General features: G+C 31.0%; 3 protein-coding genes and 1 long non-coding RNA gene across 13 annotated transcripts in view; 3 read left to right on the top strand and 1 right to left on the bottom strand.

Moving 5' to 3' along the window:
• Positions 1–6,227, top strand: part of LOC100741610 — a 66,280-nt gene extending 60,053 nt beyond the window's left edge. For all 5 annotated transcript variants that reach the window (XM_012394917.3, XM_012394918.3, XM_033318597.1 and 2 more), the window contains one exon: positions 4,347–6,227. In XM_012394917.3, the coding sequence (XP_012250340.1) occupies positions 4,347–4,514 (168 nt within the window). In that variant the 3' untranslated portion in view covers positions 4,515–6,227. The remainder of the gene's footprint in view (positions 1–4,346) is intronic.
• A 627-nt stretch (positions 6,228–6,854) lies between these two features.
• On the top strand, positions 6,855–8,267 carry LOC100747313 (bolA-like protein DDB_G0274169). 2 transcript variants are annotated; one of them, XR_002945855.2, is made up of 5 exons: positions 6,855–7,012; positions 7,254–7,468; positions 7,656–7,724; positions 7,819–8,064; positions 8,193–8,267. XR_002945855.2 is itself a non-coding variant. In XM_003486158.4 (4 exons), exons 1-4 carry the CDS (start codon positions 6,982–6,984, stop codon positions 7,894–7,896), a joined length of 393 nt encoding a protein of 130 aa, XP_003486206.1. In that variant the 5' UTR covers positions 6,855–6,981; the 3' UTR covers positions 7,897–8,217. The 2 variants fall into 2 exon arrangements, 1 of the variants encoding a protein (XP_003486206.1); XM_003486158.4 differs by having other exon boundaries at positions 7,819–8,217.
• Positions 8,066–11,618, bottom strand: LOC100740038 (set1/Ash2 histone methyltransferase complex subunit ASH2). Of its 2 annotated transcripts, XM_003486264.4 has the most exons (11): positions 11,373–11,617; positions 11,004–11,159; positions 10,745–10,923; positions 10,478–10,650; positions 10,116–10,290; positions 9,396–9,604; positions 9,151–9,328; positions 8,887–9,031; positions 8,671–8,806; positions 8,348–8,599; positions 8,066–8,253 (listed from the first exon to the last, which is right to left on the bottom strand). In XM_003486264.4, exons 1-11 carry the CDS (start codon positions 11,393–11,395, stop codon positions 8,149–8,151), a joined length of 1,731 nt encoding a protein of 576 aa, XP_003486312.1. In that variant the 5' UTR covers positions 11,396–11,617; the 3' UTR covers positions 8,066–8,148. The 2 variants fall into 2 exon arrangements, with proteins under 2 accessions (XP_003486312.1, XP_012236093.1); XM_012380670.3 differs by lacking the exon at positions 8,066–8,253 and having other exon boundaries at positions 8,506–8,599; positions 8,658–8,806; positions 11,373–11,618.
• A 1,303-nt stretch (positions 11,619–12,921) lies between these two features.
• LOC117151172 overlaps positions 12,922–13,740 on the top strand; it is a 1,807-nt gene continuing 988 nt past the window's right edge. For 3 of the 4 annotated variants that reach the window (XR_004460903.1, XR_004460901.1, XR_004460900.1), the window contains exon 1: positions 12,922–13,098. This is a non-coding gene — a long non-coding RNA (uncharacterized LOC117151172). The remainder of the gene's footprint in view (positions 13,099–13,740) is intronic. The other variant, XR_004460902.1, reaches the window with a different exon arrangement.

Here is a 13,740-nt window from a genome sequence, read left to right as displayed (position 1 = left end):
AGACATATCTGGTAACACTCCAGGATATACTTGGTAATGGCAAGACCTTTGAAAATTGTAAGTAGTTATTAATAATAGTCGATGGCGCTATCGATTGTCCAAGGACGAGGCATACGAGTAGACGGCCTGGCAAACGAGTTGTAAGGTCGAGGCTCAGTCCGAGGCTCGCCGCCAGAAAAATCCCAAACAATCGGCAACGTTGCCACTTTTGCTCTGCTTTGTTGCCGTTATGACACGTATGTTTCAGTTTCATGCTCCACTTACCAGTAAATCTCTACTGCTTTCTCATATATATATGTACATATCTTTTCTAGTTTTTGAACTATTTCTATTACCCCTATACTATTACGTGTCTCGTACAAGAATAGCCACAGTATTTCTATATTAAGCACCAAGTCTCGTTCGAATTTCAATTCTAGAATCGAACACTATACATATCGCAGATATAGAGTGACTCGCGAAAGTGGTCGAAAGTCAAACATTTACCAGGGAAAATTTTTGTTATACAAGGCATTTTGAAATTCCATTAACACTGCAATGATATTACACTGGTAACATCTGAAACAAATCTGAAAATGTATATGAAAATTACGGGGCCATTTTTTGCAAATATACATTTAGTGAATAGTACAGCATGAATAGTGATCTCAAACGTGTATTTAGCGTCAAAGATGGCGTCACTAAATATCATAACTTACTAACTGTGATGAAGGATTGACTGTTCGAATATTTTGGTTATCTTTATGAAAAGTGTGTTTGCATAAAATATTTGAAATATCTTGTGGTTTATGTACACATTTTCAGATCTTACCAATATAAGTTTCAAATCGTACCAATATAATCACGATAATCGTGATTCCATGAATCACTGTGTATAAGTTTCTTCAAATTAGAAATCTTAAATTACTCCCATTATGGAATTACCTTAATCTAATCGCTCATTATCTAAACGATCAAAATGACATAAGTTTCCATGCTTGTGATATAAGATACTTACGTATGACGTACATAATTTCTTATGTACGATTAAAAACGTACACGAAGCAAGCCTGTCCTTTGTGGAAAAAAGATAAGATTGAACATTTTCAAGTTTCATACTCTGTCGCGCAATTAGAATTCTGTGAGGTACGCTTAGCCATTCGCTGAATTTCACGAGTCTCGATACGAATCTTCATCGCATTTTAGAAAGCATCAAGACGACCTCGGTTGTCAGTATATTTAAAATAATAAGAGGCATAGTAACGCTAACGGTAGTAGTTGAACTTTATTTCATATGTGTTAAGATCTTCGTTGTATTTGCCAGTTTATAACGGTGGTAAGTAATGATCATGTTTGTGTCGGTCGCATATATATAGTTAAGTAATACGAGAAAAAACGTTCCAATATTTGAATTCGTTGAGCAACTTAACTGCTAATGTTATTCATTGTTGTCCTTAATACTATATTCATCGTCTACGTTTTATATACCTTGCGATTTTCCTAGAATATTATACAGCGCAACCGTATTTTTTACATCAATCACCTTTTTTGTAACCTTGTCTCAGTTATGTTAAAAATTCTGTTATACGCCAGTCATCTTATTTCTTATTAGACACTAACAAATATTTCTAACCTATTTGTTAAAGCTGAATTTCCACTCTCTTTCCTTATCTTTTATCTACTATATTCATTAATATTTATTTAAAATTCATGTGTTATTCGATTAACATTCTCGAAGACCATTATATATATACAATATGATTGCTCGTGTTTGAATGGTACCATCGGTAAATTATATGGACGTAGGTACTGTCGCAACTTTGAATTTTCCATCTGGCAAACCGCGAAAGCCACTATGTTTGGTGTTTTGAACGCATAGGCGCACCTAAAAACCCGCTTTTACCCCTCTGGCTGGCTCTAAATTTAGCGTAGGTGGGCGGCCACGACCGTTTGCCAAGCAGCAACAGGACTTCGGGCATAGGGTGCAGCTGTCTCGTAGACGGTGAAATAATGCGTCTCTCCTTGACGATATTGGCAATATTCCTGCGATTCTGTTGCCTCGATTCGCCGAACCGATATTTTCATTCCCGACCTTTCTGTCTTTCGCGGTTCGTTTCTAAATGTCGATCGGGACACGAGGATTTCAGTTTCCTCTGCCCACGTATACATACATATCTGGTCATCTACCTCCGTCCAACGGTTTTCCTGTTCGCCTCCTCGTAATACACTACCGTTCAAAAGTATCCGCACATTGCTTATTTTTGATAAGATATATTTTATTCACAAAATTACAGTAATTGCATTCTTTATAATAATTACAGTTGTGTGTAATATTTTTATTAATAATAGAATATTGTTTTGCGTTTTTTAAAAGACAATATGCAAAATAACACTGTCTTTAATGTTGTCAAATCTTGTGGAACGATTTTGTTACTTGGCAAACTCTTTATTTTTAGATTCTTTAATTTCTGAAGCTAGATTAAAAAACCTGTTCTAACCTGATTTGTTAATTTAAACAGTAAATGTATGTGATATATAAAAAAAAACAAGAGACATATGTTATTCCCATGTGTTCCAATAAGTAACTTAACTCTATAGTCAGTTGATTGCAAGGGTTGCATTTAGGTATCAACTTGTTATCTCGAATCATCTGTTACTCAAAAATACAATATCTATATTCTTATAAACATTATTTTATTTGTTACAGAATTTATTTTGAGAGACCTCTTGCAGAATAATGTATTAACTAACAATTTGTTTTACTACTAAATTTGTTCCTATATTTTATGAAGCAATTTTCTGATACTCATATCTTACATTTTGTGACATTTAAATTCTTGCTAATAATATTAATTCAATTGTGCAAACAGGCCTATAAAATCCTAGGAACGAAATTATTATATCTAAGCGGTTAGAAATCTCAGTAAAACGAATTAACTTGCGCAATTCATCATTAATTTGCACGCTTTGATTAAATTCAAATATGGTTACCACAATTCAACTAAAGTGTCCGGATATTTGTGAACGATAGTGTATGTCGTATGTAGTTTCTGCGTCTCGCGGCTTCTACATAGCTCTACATAGCTCTGAATCCTGTCGGTCGGTTTCGTAACATCGCACCCGGATACACGACGTATCCTGCTTTTTCAGTCGACGCGTTCTCGTCTATTTCTATGCTTCATAGATCACTCTAATCGTATTGCTGCGTATTATGTATATCGTAAGTCGTAATTCTCATGTGGCCTTACTTCGTTACTCGTATGCCTGACTACGACATGGCTATCACATATTTTGTAAGCTGCGCCATATCTAACAATCAAAAGCGATAAATTTCAACCGCTGTCGAAAGATTTGTTAAAGTTTGCAAACGTCAAATTCAACAATACGGAACGTAGAGTAAACTAGTAGAATTGAAGAAACTCACAAAGACATATTGGATTTGATTGATTATTTTTGAAGTTGAAACAATCAAGCGCACTTAAGATATAGTATAAGCAAACGATTCTTGTTATACATACTTAAATTATTACTCGTATTTTTAAACATTCTGTCTCGCAAGTTATTCTAAATAATGTGATCAAGAGATTATTTAGTAAGATTTATGTGCTATGTGCTATGTACGACTGTTATTCAGTGGGGAATAAAATAACAATATATAGACGTAATATCATGTCTAATAAAACGACATAGTTTCAATTCTAGTCTATTACGTTGTTAAACAATGACACGCTCTATTGATTATATAACTTCATGATGAGAGATTTCTTTCCAAAACGAACACTAATCTTCAGTAATTAAGAATAATATTCATATTGAAAGGAAACATTGATGGGCTTTGAAAACGTTGTTTCAAATTGTCTCAAACTACAACAGAAATCAACATCCAATATTTAAAAAAACGTAATACGTATTCAGTCGTTAAATATATCACGTTTGGTTAATTCCTGGAACAGCAAGTTCAACGGACAAAAGATATACAAAATCGTTGTAACAACTTCTACGCAATGATTGGTGCATTCAAGCAGCTTTCATAAATATTTTTATTAAAAAAAGAAATCTATCTATATAAAAGTACTGTACACAATATGGTTATACAATGTTTTGATATTACCATTTCATTTATCCAAATATTGATCAAAATTATTATTATTATACATAAATCATTATACATATTCAAGGTTCTTCCCACCTAACAGTGCTAACATATTCTACGATTAAAAATACAGAAAAAGTTTGTATAATCTTCTAAAATGCTAATGTTAAATATAATCCTCTGCTGGTCAGTGTAATAGCCAGTTCAAAATAAAACGGTAAAATAAAAAGAAAAACATAACATGTACTTAACTGCATGCATTATTGTATTTCAGGATACTCTTGTACACGCATTACCGTCGGATAGGCCTGGATTTGCAAAGGGCTTCCGTAAGAATATCGGGGGACGCTGGCGTCGCTTAGTGAAAAGGAAGCCGGAGACGGAGACTTGTGCCATTCCTCCTGAACTGAAGGATCAACTAAAAACAATTTACGTCTATTGACGATCAGCGTTAATGCGCCGTTGTCTATATTTTTACAAACCTTCCTCGGTAATCGATGCTTTCCTCTATGTAAGATAATAATTATATCAAGAAAGATAGAGATGACACGAGTTATGAAGGCAAAAGGAAACGAACGCGCAATGGGATAGTTCATAAAAAAAAAAGACAAGTGAAAAATGTATTCATTTATGTAAGTGAAAACGTTTAGTGAGAAATTTCGAAAGGAATTGTAAAACAAAACAGAAATTTATTGTTCATAGCCCTCGCAAAACATATCAAAAAGTGCCTAAAGATGCGTTTTCGGACACATTAAAGATATACATAGGTATAGAAACAGAATGACCCTCTTCTGATGTTGAATATTTCTGTGTAAAACAGGATTGGGATAATGATAGCCTGAATTATAATTGCATAAAATAATGTTAGCAATATTTACAGAGATATATAGAGAGAAAAAAATTCTATTATCGTAGGTTTTGTGGTGTTTTATCGTTGGGTATTTTAATAAGATGCCATGAATCGAAACGAAGGAAAAGTTTGAAACAACTGTCCCGCGTATTTAATTGCTCGGCTATGCGAAAGATTAAAAAATCACTGGGCTTTGACACATAGGACAATGGCGTCAAGAACTCTATGAGACTGAACGTAAAGAGTACGACAACACGAGTTACCTCGTAGCTTTTCTTGAATACGTTTTTTCATGAATAATGCAACAAATTCATTTCAAATCACTAGTATTAACGTATACCTGAAATTTTATAACCTTCAGACTTGCCAAAACTTTTTCTTCTACATCCTATTTGGCAGCTCTGTTGTTACATGTAAATAGATGTATAAAGCAGTGAAAGTATGAAACTACTTTTAATTCTTATAATGGCCGATCGTTGAAGTAAGAACCTGCAATTTCCTTCGTACATACAATTTGAGGAGTTTAATATGTTACACAGGAAAAGAACAGGGTATGAAAGAATGCTAGTAAAAGAAGTTACACCCAATCAGAATTATTCCCTGATCTTCAAAAATGGGAGTTACGTAGCATTTTGTTGTATACTTGTAACATAGGCCAATTTAAGATTCTTAATATCATTCGACAGCTCATATTGAGCTCAAACTATATACTAATATGGTATTTTAATTGTATTGTTGTATCAAGCAATACTTTGTCTCTGGAACATGGTCAAATTTTAATCGATAATAATTTAAACAAACAAAAGAATTCTATGTATAACGTCGTGCCACGCTTTAAATTTTAGCTATTTGACTTTATGTTGGATGTATTTTCTGCACTTGCAGTTTTATGCAGTAAAATTGATAATTTATAATTCTGAGTGAAGCAGACAGAAATAATATATTGTAAACATTTAAAAGAAAGGAAAAAATGCATTGCTTTCCAGTAAGCGCCAACGTTCCTTTACGGCTCGACCTTTTAATTCCTTATCGTAACTTTTTAGAATGTAAATAATATTATTGCATTGTTTGTTTATCATGAATGTGATGGCATAATGTTTGAACGTGATGCGGATAGTTTAAGAATCAATAACGTGCCTACGATTTTTATAAACGATGAAATACTGATGGAGCTGCATCCGTCACCTAGTCACTTGATAATTATTATTCAAAACTTGTATTGTAAACTTTTTGCCGCAGCTTGGATCTTTCCTCGTGAAAATCTGTCTGAATACAACAATATCAAATAAAGTATTCTAAAAGATATAATGCGTGTATACTTAATTACATCACCTAAATCATTGCAATCGTTATTTAACTATGGACGTATTTTAATAATCTGCTTCCTTTCCTCATTTCCAAAAACAAAAAAAGAACTGAGTATGAATTCGATTATTATGGCTGCTTTTAGGTTTCCCAATGACAGATAAGAAATAGATAACAGATCGATATCGAAATAGATATATTTCTAATATGCGATACTTTTTCTTCAAATGTGAATATAAAAAAGAAGACAGAAATGTAGTATCAGATTTCTTTCTAATAGTATTAAAATATAACTAAATCAATATCTGTCTTTTAATTGGTATAAGGCATTATACATGTAAATCATTCTGTACAGTGTATTTTACGGTAAAAATCAATATTCTACAGAAGAATCGTATTCAACAGTATAAAACGAATAAAAGATGACTTATACGAATACTAAAGCTTTAGAAAGAATATGTAACTCAACAATATTTTAGAAATTATATTTATTTGACAACATGTCCTATTGTATTTAAGGAAATATTTTATTATAAATATTATAATTTATGATATTACTATTTACTATGCTGATAGAATAATAAATACAGTATAATATCTGCATTTAAAACATTGCATTTATACACATCTTATTTTGAAGCATATACATATATATGGCTGATTAAACATTTACTGTCCTCATGTGATTATAGCACGTGATCATTACTAAAAAGATTTTAATAATTTCTTTGTTCACAGGAGTAGAATTCGATAAATGTATAATACAACAGTAATATTACGAAGAAGTAAGTGATACGTTGTATGATACAGTAATATCGTCAGTCTAATTTTTTCATACTTGTAGTATATTGATTTATACAAATAGAGGTTATGTTTCACTTTATTATATTACTTTTTTTAATGGTATTACCAAATTCATTCATGGTTATAAATACAATATTTTGATTATTAATTAAAAAATTATTTTCTATATATAATATAAAAATGATGTTTTGCTTTAAACTATACATACAATTGTAATTGTAGGCTACAGGAACACATTCTTAGTATCAAAAATGTGTACTGCAATACAAAATAATTCTGTAGAATCTTCTATAAAAAAAAAATTGATAGATTCTTTAAATCCATCTTATATTGAAATTATAAATGAGTCGTATATGCACAATGTTCCTAAAGGATCTGAAACACACTTTAAAATAATTGCTGTTTCTGACAAGTTCAAAGATGTACCATTAATTAAGGTGAGAATTTTAAATGTAATAAAATTTTCAGTTAAATATTTAAAATACGAGATTTTTAATTTTATCATTAGGCTAATACGTTTATTTTCATAAACTATATTTTTAAAATGACAAGAACTGTGCATTATCACTTTTTATGTATCATTACTGTATACTGCATACTAAAAGTTTAATTTTATCGATTTAGCGCCACCGAATGATAAATGAGTTATTGCAATCAGAGTTAGAAGGTAGCGTGCATGCATTATCAATTATAGTACGTATTATTATAAAAATATTTTAATATAATATAATAAGTTTAATATGGTAAAATTTGAATATACGTAAATGTTTACCATTTATTTACAAAGGCCAAAACACCTGATCAATGGAAAGAGAAAAGTACTATAACTCCAAGTCCAGCTTGTAGAGGGGGTTTTGGAAAATGAACTTCTGAAGTTTAAAGATCGCATATTTATATTAGAAAGGATATCTACTTATACCAATATTCGAACTTCAAATCGCGCACACGTAATATCTCCGTATTAGATGTGTTTCCTGAGGTTCTAATTTATATGATAATTGTATGCAATTAAGGAAGTTAAAGTAAGATAAATGTAAGCTTTAAAATTCATACTAATGTAATTATTAAAAATACTTAGTCAGAACTGAAAGTAATTAAAAAAAAAGTTACATTAATGTCATAAAGCAAAAGTATCCAGTCTTAATTTTCCCTCATTTTCAGTGAAATAAAGTATATCAGCCATGGATTGTTCTGCTATTGCTTCTTCTGCCCTATCATGCATCTACAAAATATAAACGATTCATGAAAAATAGTTCTAAAAAACGTATACCCTAATTTTTATTGTTTTATTTTGTTTTTATCAATATAGTACATACCCCTCTAAACGTAATATCTCCAGGAGGACATTTAAAATTGGGTCCAAAATTAACAGAAACCGTAGCACTTTTATGAATAGAAACTGTGGGATAGTAAGCTCCTTTATTGACATCAATGAATGCTTCACCTTGATTTACTCCATTTTTGTAAAATATAATTTTGCTTCCTTCTAATGGTTTAAGAGCCTTAAGTGCTTCAGGTACTTGATCTTTTTCTTCATAATACAGATGACTTTTAAATTTTACTAAGGGCTAATTTATAATCAATTAATTTATAAAACGCGTATGTAAATATAATAAACAAACTTACATTTAGTCCTTACCCGATCCTTGTAAGTGTTTGGTAAATGTGAAGCATCGTGTGTATCAGGTAAAATTACCAGAAATCCTAATGTATCTCCTTCTCCATAACCATTACTGTAATGTTTACCTTTACTTTCATGAAATCGTGTACCTTTTCTATCAATAATTATAATCATGTATTTATTTTTTGAATAACAAATACCATTCTATATTGAAGTTGTTTTATTAGATCATACCTAGATCTCCAAGAATATCCAAATTTATCATAACCAAGCGGAGCTTGTAAATTAGCATATTCTTGACCCCACCCTAACCTTGTAGCTGATCCTTCTGGCATTTCTTCAATAGTTGCTTCCCAGTACCATGTACCTCTACTTACATCTAAAGAGTAAGTAAACAATGTGTGTAATATATAAAATACAGAATACCAAATGATTTAATGTATACTTATTGATGCAATTAATGGACATTTGATATAGTAGATCATGATTTTGACATACTATGAGTTGCTCTGACCATGCAATAGCCTTTTTCTCCAGTTACTGCTAGCCTGTCTTCTGAAATCCTAAGCTGTGGTGCTCGATCATGCAAAGCAAGTAAAACTGTACTTGGACTCAAGGCTCTGTACAGCCAACCAGGAATAGGTTTTCCAGCCCAATCGCTACTTTCATCAAATTCCTGTTAAATAATGTTGATAAATTTCATAATATACTAACATTGTAAAATATACACTATGATGGCACACCTGTCTGAAGGGAGCATGAGGGTCAGGTTCAGCGAGGATATATCGATAACCATCCTTATTGAAAGGATGCTCAAGAGGATATCCATGAGCAGGTAATTTAGGGGCTGTCATATCAGAACCTCTACCTTTTTTGCCAGGTCCTGTACCTGTTCCTTCTCCAGGAAACTTACGTTTTGCATTGCGACCACGAAAACCTCCACTAAGTGGTACTGTATATGCCATAGTTATGTTTATTAATCGCTTAATAACTTTCAATGTTCAATGTATCATTATTAAATATATAAAACTGCATAAAAAGATAAGATAAAATAAGATTACATATGATTTCAACTATTCAATTTTTTCTTAATGAAACTAACGTTTCAAAATACAACAATCTTTTAATATATATTAAGAACACAAAAATCACAATGTAAAATTTACTAAGTAGCTTAACCTATTCAAGTCATAGATATTCTGCAATTAAGCAGGTTGTTGTATGATATCATGGGACTGATTAATATCTTGATAAGATAAGAAGTAACTAAAACAAAAAAGAGAAAAACTAACTATTAAGAATTTACTGATAAAACAGATATTAATACATTACTAGAAATCAAATATGCAGCAATCTAATAAACATAATAGTAATTATAATATTAAATAAATTTATTAATATAGCTATATTTTCTGGTATGTATATTTTCTAGTATATAACCCATAACTGATAATTAAACTTACCAACATGTTGAACACCCATTTCAGTTACTTTCAAATGACCACCTTTAATCATTGCTTCATAATTTGGCTTAATCATTTGGAGATCTGAACATATAAGTCCGAATAACTGACCATCTGAACTGTTTTCATCAATAGTGAATAATGTTCCAACATCTTTCAGCAATGCTCTGTGTATCTATGTTATATACATTAAAGTATTAGTCATTTTCATTTTTGTATATAAAATAAATTCTAAATAATTTTAAGGAATGTATAATAGTAAATTTTCATCTCATTTATAGTCAATCACAACAGTAAATAAAGTATTTATTTTTATACTTATATTCAAATAATTAAATTATTTAGTTGTAGATTTGACTTACTGTTGCATGCCAAGATTGAGTTACTCTACGTGGCATTGTGGTCATGCTGTCCCAATGACATTCAATGAAAGGAATAATATCTTTATCTTTATGAAAAAATATTTTTTGTTCATTTTCTTTTTGCGACATTTGTAGTAAATTTGCTATTGCTGTTACACACATTTGTGGAAATGCTAGAAAGATCATATTCTTTTAAGTGTTTAAGCTTTAACTCAGATATCAAATTATGTATCATAAAATATGGTTAATATTCAAATGTATTCATACGTGCTTGGTTTTTCTTGAAACTCTCTAAACCAGTTGGGGAACAATTCTTGCACATAAATATATAATTCATCATAAAGGGTACCAATTTACCCAGTTGATAACCAATGCAAGATTCATGAAACCATCTTGAACAACTAGCACATAATAGCTCTATAATGTTAAGATTTCTTTCCTTTGCACTAAAAGATTATAATCTTGTAAATCATTAATACTTGTTTTTTTTATATAATCTACTTTAACATAAACTTTAATAAATTACCAATAACAATTTCCAGCTTCATTGTTACTCGTTCGACCATTAGGTTTCTCAGTGTTTTCTTCTGGTTTATTTTTTTGTTTACTTTTATCATCGCTCTTTGATTTTAACTTGTCATCAATGGATTCAAGTTGTGCTCCTTCTACTTTATCGATTGGACTACAAAAGATACGTCTGTATATAACTTAAAAACAGTTATAACCTCATTCAGTTCATAACCTCAAAAATATTTATTTTATCATGAGGACTTTAACTAAATATTTCTAAATTGAACCAAGCTTACAGGAAATCTATTATTAATGTTACAAACTTATTGTTTAAATAATTCTAGTAGGCATTATACGTATATGAATATGAATGCTTTATAGATACCTTTCAGACTTTTCTTCTGACATTTTTTAAATTTATGTGTTTCTGTTACTTTTGAATTATTTCTATTTTGCTTTATTTTAAAGTTCTCAGCGTAACAATATACAACAATACGTGCAGTATACGATATATACATACACAATTGTACATACTTTCTTCAGTTTACTTTTTGTTTGTCGATAGAAGTTTTTAAAACTCGCTTCATAACCTGTATGTCGATTGTTCACTACCATTGATTGGATACTATGGAGATTATCACGCTATCTTATTTGGAAAATGTAAATAGTAAATATAGACGATAAAAGTTATATAAATGATAAATATTATTATTTATGTTCTACTTTTATTAGGACATAGACATATATTTATACAAAATTAAAATTTCATTTAACGTAAGTAAAATATGTAATTATTGCATCTAATACGAAGCTTACACTATAAATTTTATAATTTATTATGTTACCTGTATTACATTAATAAATATAATATATTGTAATAATATAATATATTATAATAATTAATGTATATTAGAAAAATATATCAGTAACAAACATACACTTGTACTTCTATTATTAAATGGCAATATCAATATTTATATATATATACCATGTTTCAAAATTATTTCAGATTGTATTAATATATCTTGTGAGGAGTAAGAAAGAATTATTATACAATTCAGTTATTTGCTTCAGTTATTCAGTTTATTTGCTTTTAATTCAGAAAATGATATTTTCTCCGAATTTACAATTATATTTACATATAAATAAAAGTTTGGCTATATTTCATACTGTTTAGTGTTTTTACATGTTTGTCAATATTTTTTATTTTGTTTCGTTCTTTTCATTACAGTTATGTATAATAACATATTTTCTTTCATTTTCAGTTATTACATATATATAAACAGTTCCTTAAAAAGTTTAACTTTAAAAATGAAAAAAGATGTTTAATAATCTAATCTAATAAAAACATATAGAAACAAAGATTCCAGTGTAAAACTTGAGAGGAATAGAAGAAACGTAATAAAAAAATTGTGACTATGCGAAGTACTCTAACGAATATTGGAATCGACTTCGTGACTATTGCAATCAGAAAGATTCATCAATAAATGTACGATAAGTTAATCCTTTGATATTCGACGAAAGTTCTACCCACGAAAAGATGCAGTCATGTAATAAAATTTTCATAACAGTATAATTATGCAGATATTCCAAAACCAAAAGTGAAATATCAAAATAAAAAGTTTGGAGTACAAAGTTACATATCAAGAATAACGTAAAGTAAGCAAATTATGTACGCAATAGTAGCGGGAACCGAATAATTTAGTGAACTAGAAGTTGCTGTGACAGGGGTTAGATCTGTTTTGGCGCAGCGGTGTTCGATGTGGCGTCCTCTGGCGGTAAGCTCGGTTAGTAGAGCAGAAGAGATGGTGGGGAATAGAGTGTAGCAACGGAGCGTGCGTCTACGTCAGGAAAAGCTCTGAGCTTATTGGTCCCGGTCCATTGTTGCGTATTGATTGCTGCGGAGCGGTGGTATGGTCGTTGGGACACTCGGTCGTCCTCATCGCCGTCGTCGTCGTCGTCGTCGTCGGTGGTACAGTCGAGTAGGTTAAGAAAGCGGGACACGCGTACAGATAGATCAGTTTTCCGTGTCGTTGTGATCGAAAGCGCGTTTCGTCGCGTACGATCCATGGATCTGGGTTTACTATATAATATTTACACGTAAAATACAAGTATATATACATATTATATACGTATTTCTTCATATATACATATAATTACACGTACACCAAGAAACTATACACTTACACATATATGTGATACACGCGAACACTTGTAAGTATATACGCGCGCGCGCGCATAATTATATACATGTATAAAACCTATAACATAAATGATACCAATTAAAAATTATTTGCATATATGTATATCTATATAAATGTAGACACGTACACGCGCGCGCCTACATACACATACTACGTATACATAAACATTTACTTATAAGTATATACACGTACATACGCGCGCGCGCGCGCGCATACATTCGCACTTACGCAGAGACACTTGTACATATGTCATGTATATGATTATACATATGTGATACAAATCAAATATACACATATATACAGGCTGATACGCACACATGTAATTAATATTGCACATACATATATACACATACAGATTAATTTAATACAAAAGATACACACGCGTTGAAATACAGTTAAACATCGAACCACACGCACGCACGTATGTGTATATACGTGGACGCACGCGTATGTATATATCATCGTAGTGGTGTCAGTGGGTTGTTTTCTTGTTTTCTGTTTCTCCCCCTTTCGAGATTGGAACTACCTGCAGCATCAGCGGTGGCGGCG

This window comes from Bombus impatiens, unplaced genomic scaffold (genome assembly GCF_000188095.3).
Source record: "Bombus impatiens unplaced genomic scaffold, BIMP_2.2 scf_0102, whole genome shotgun sequence".
Lineage (NCBI taxonomy): Eukaryota > Metazoa > Arthropoda > Insecta > Hymenoptera > Apidae > Bombus > Bombus impatiens.
This window is presented reverse-complemented; position numbering and strand designations above follow the sequence as displayed.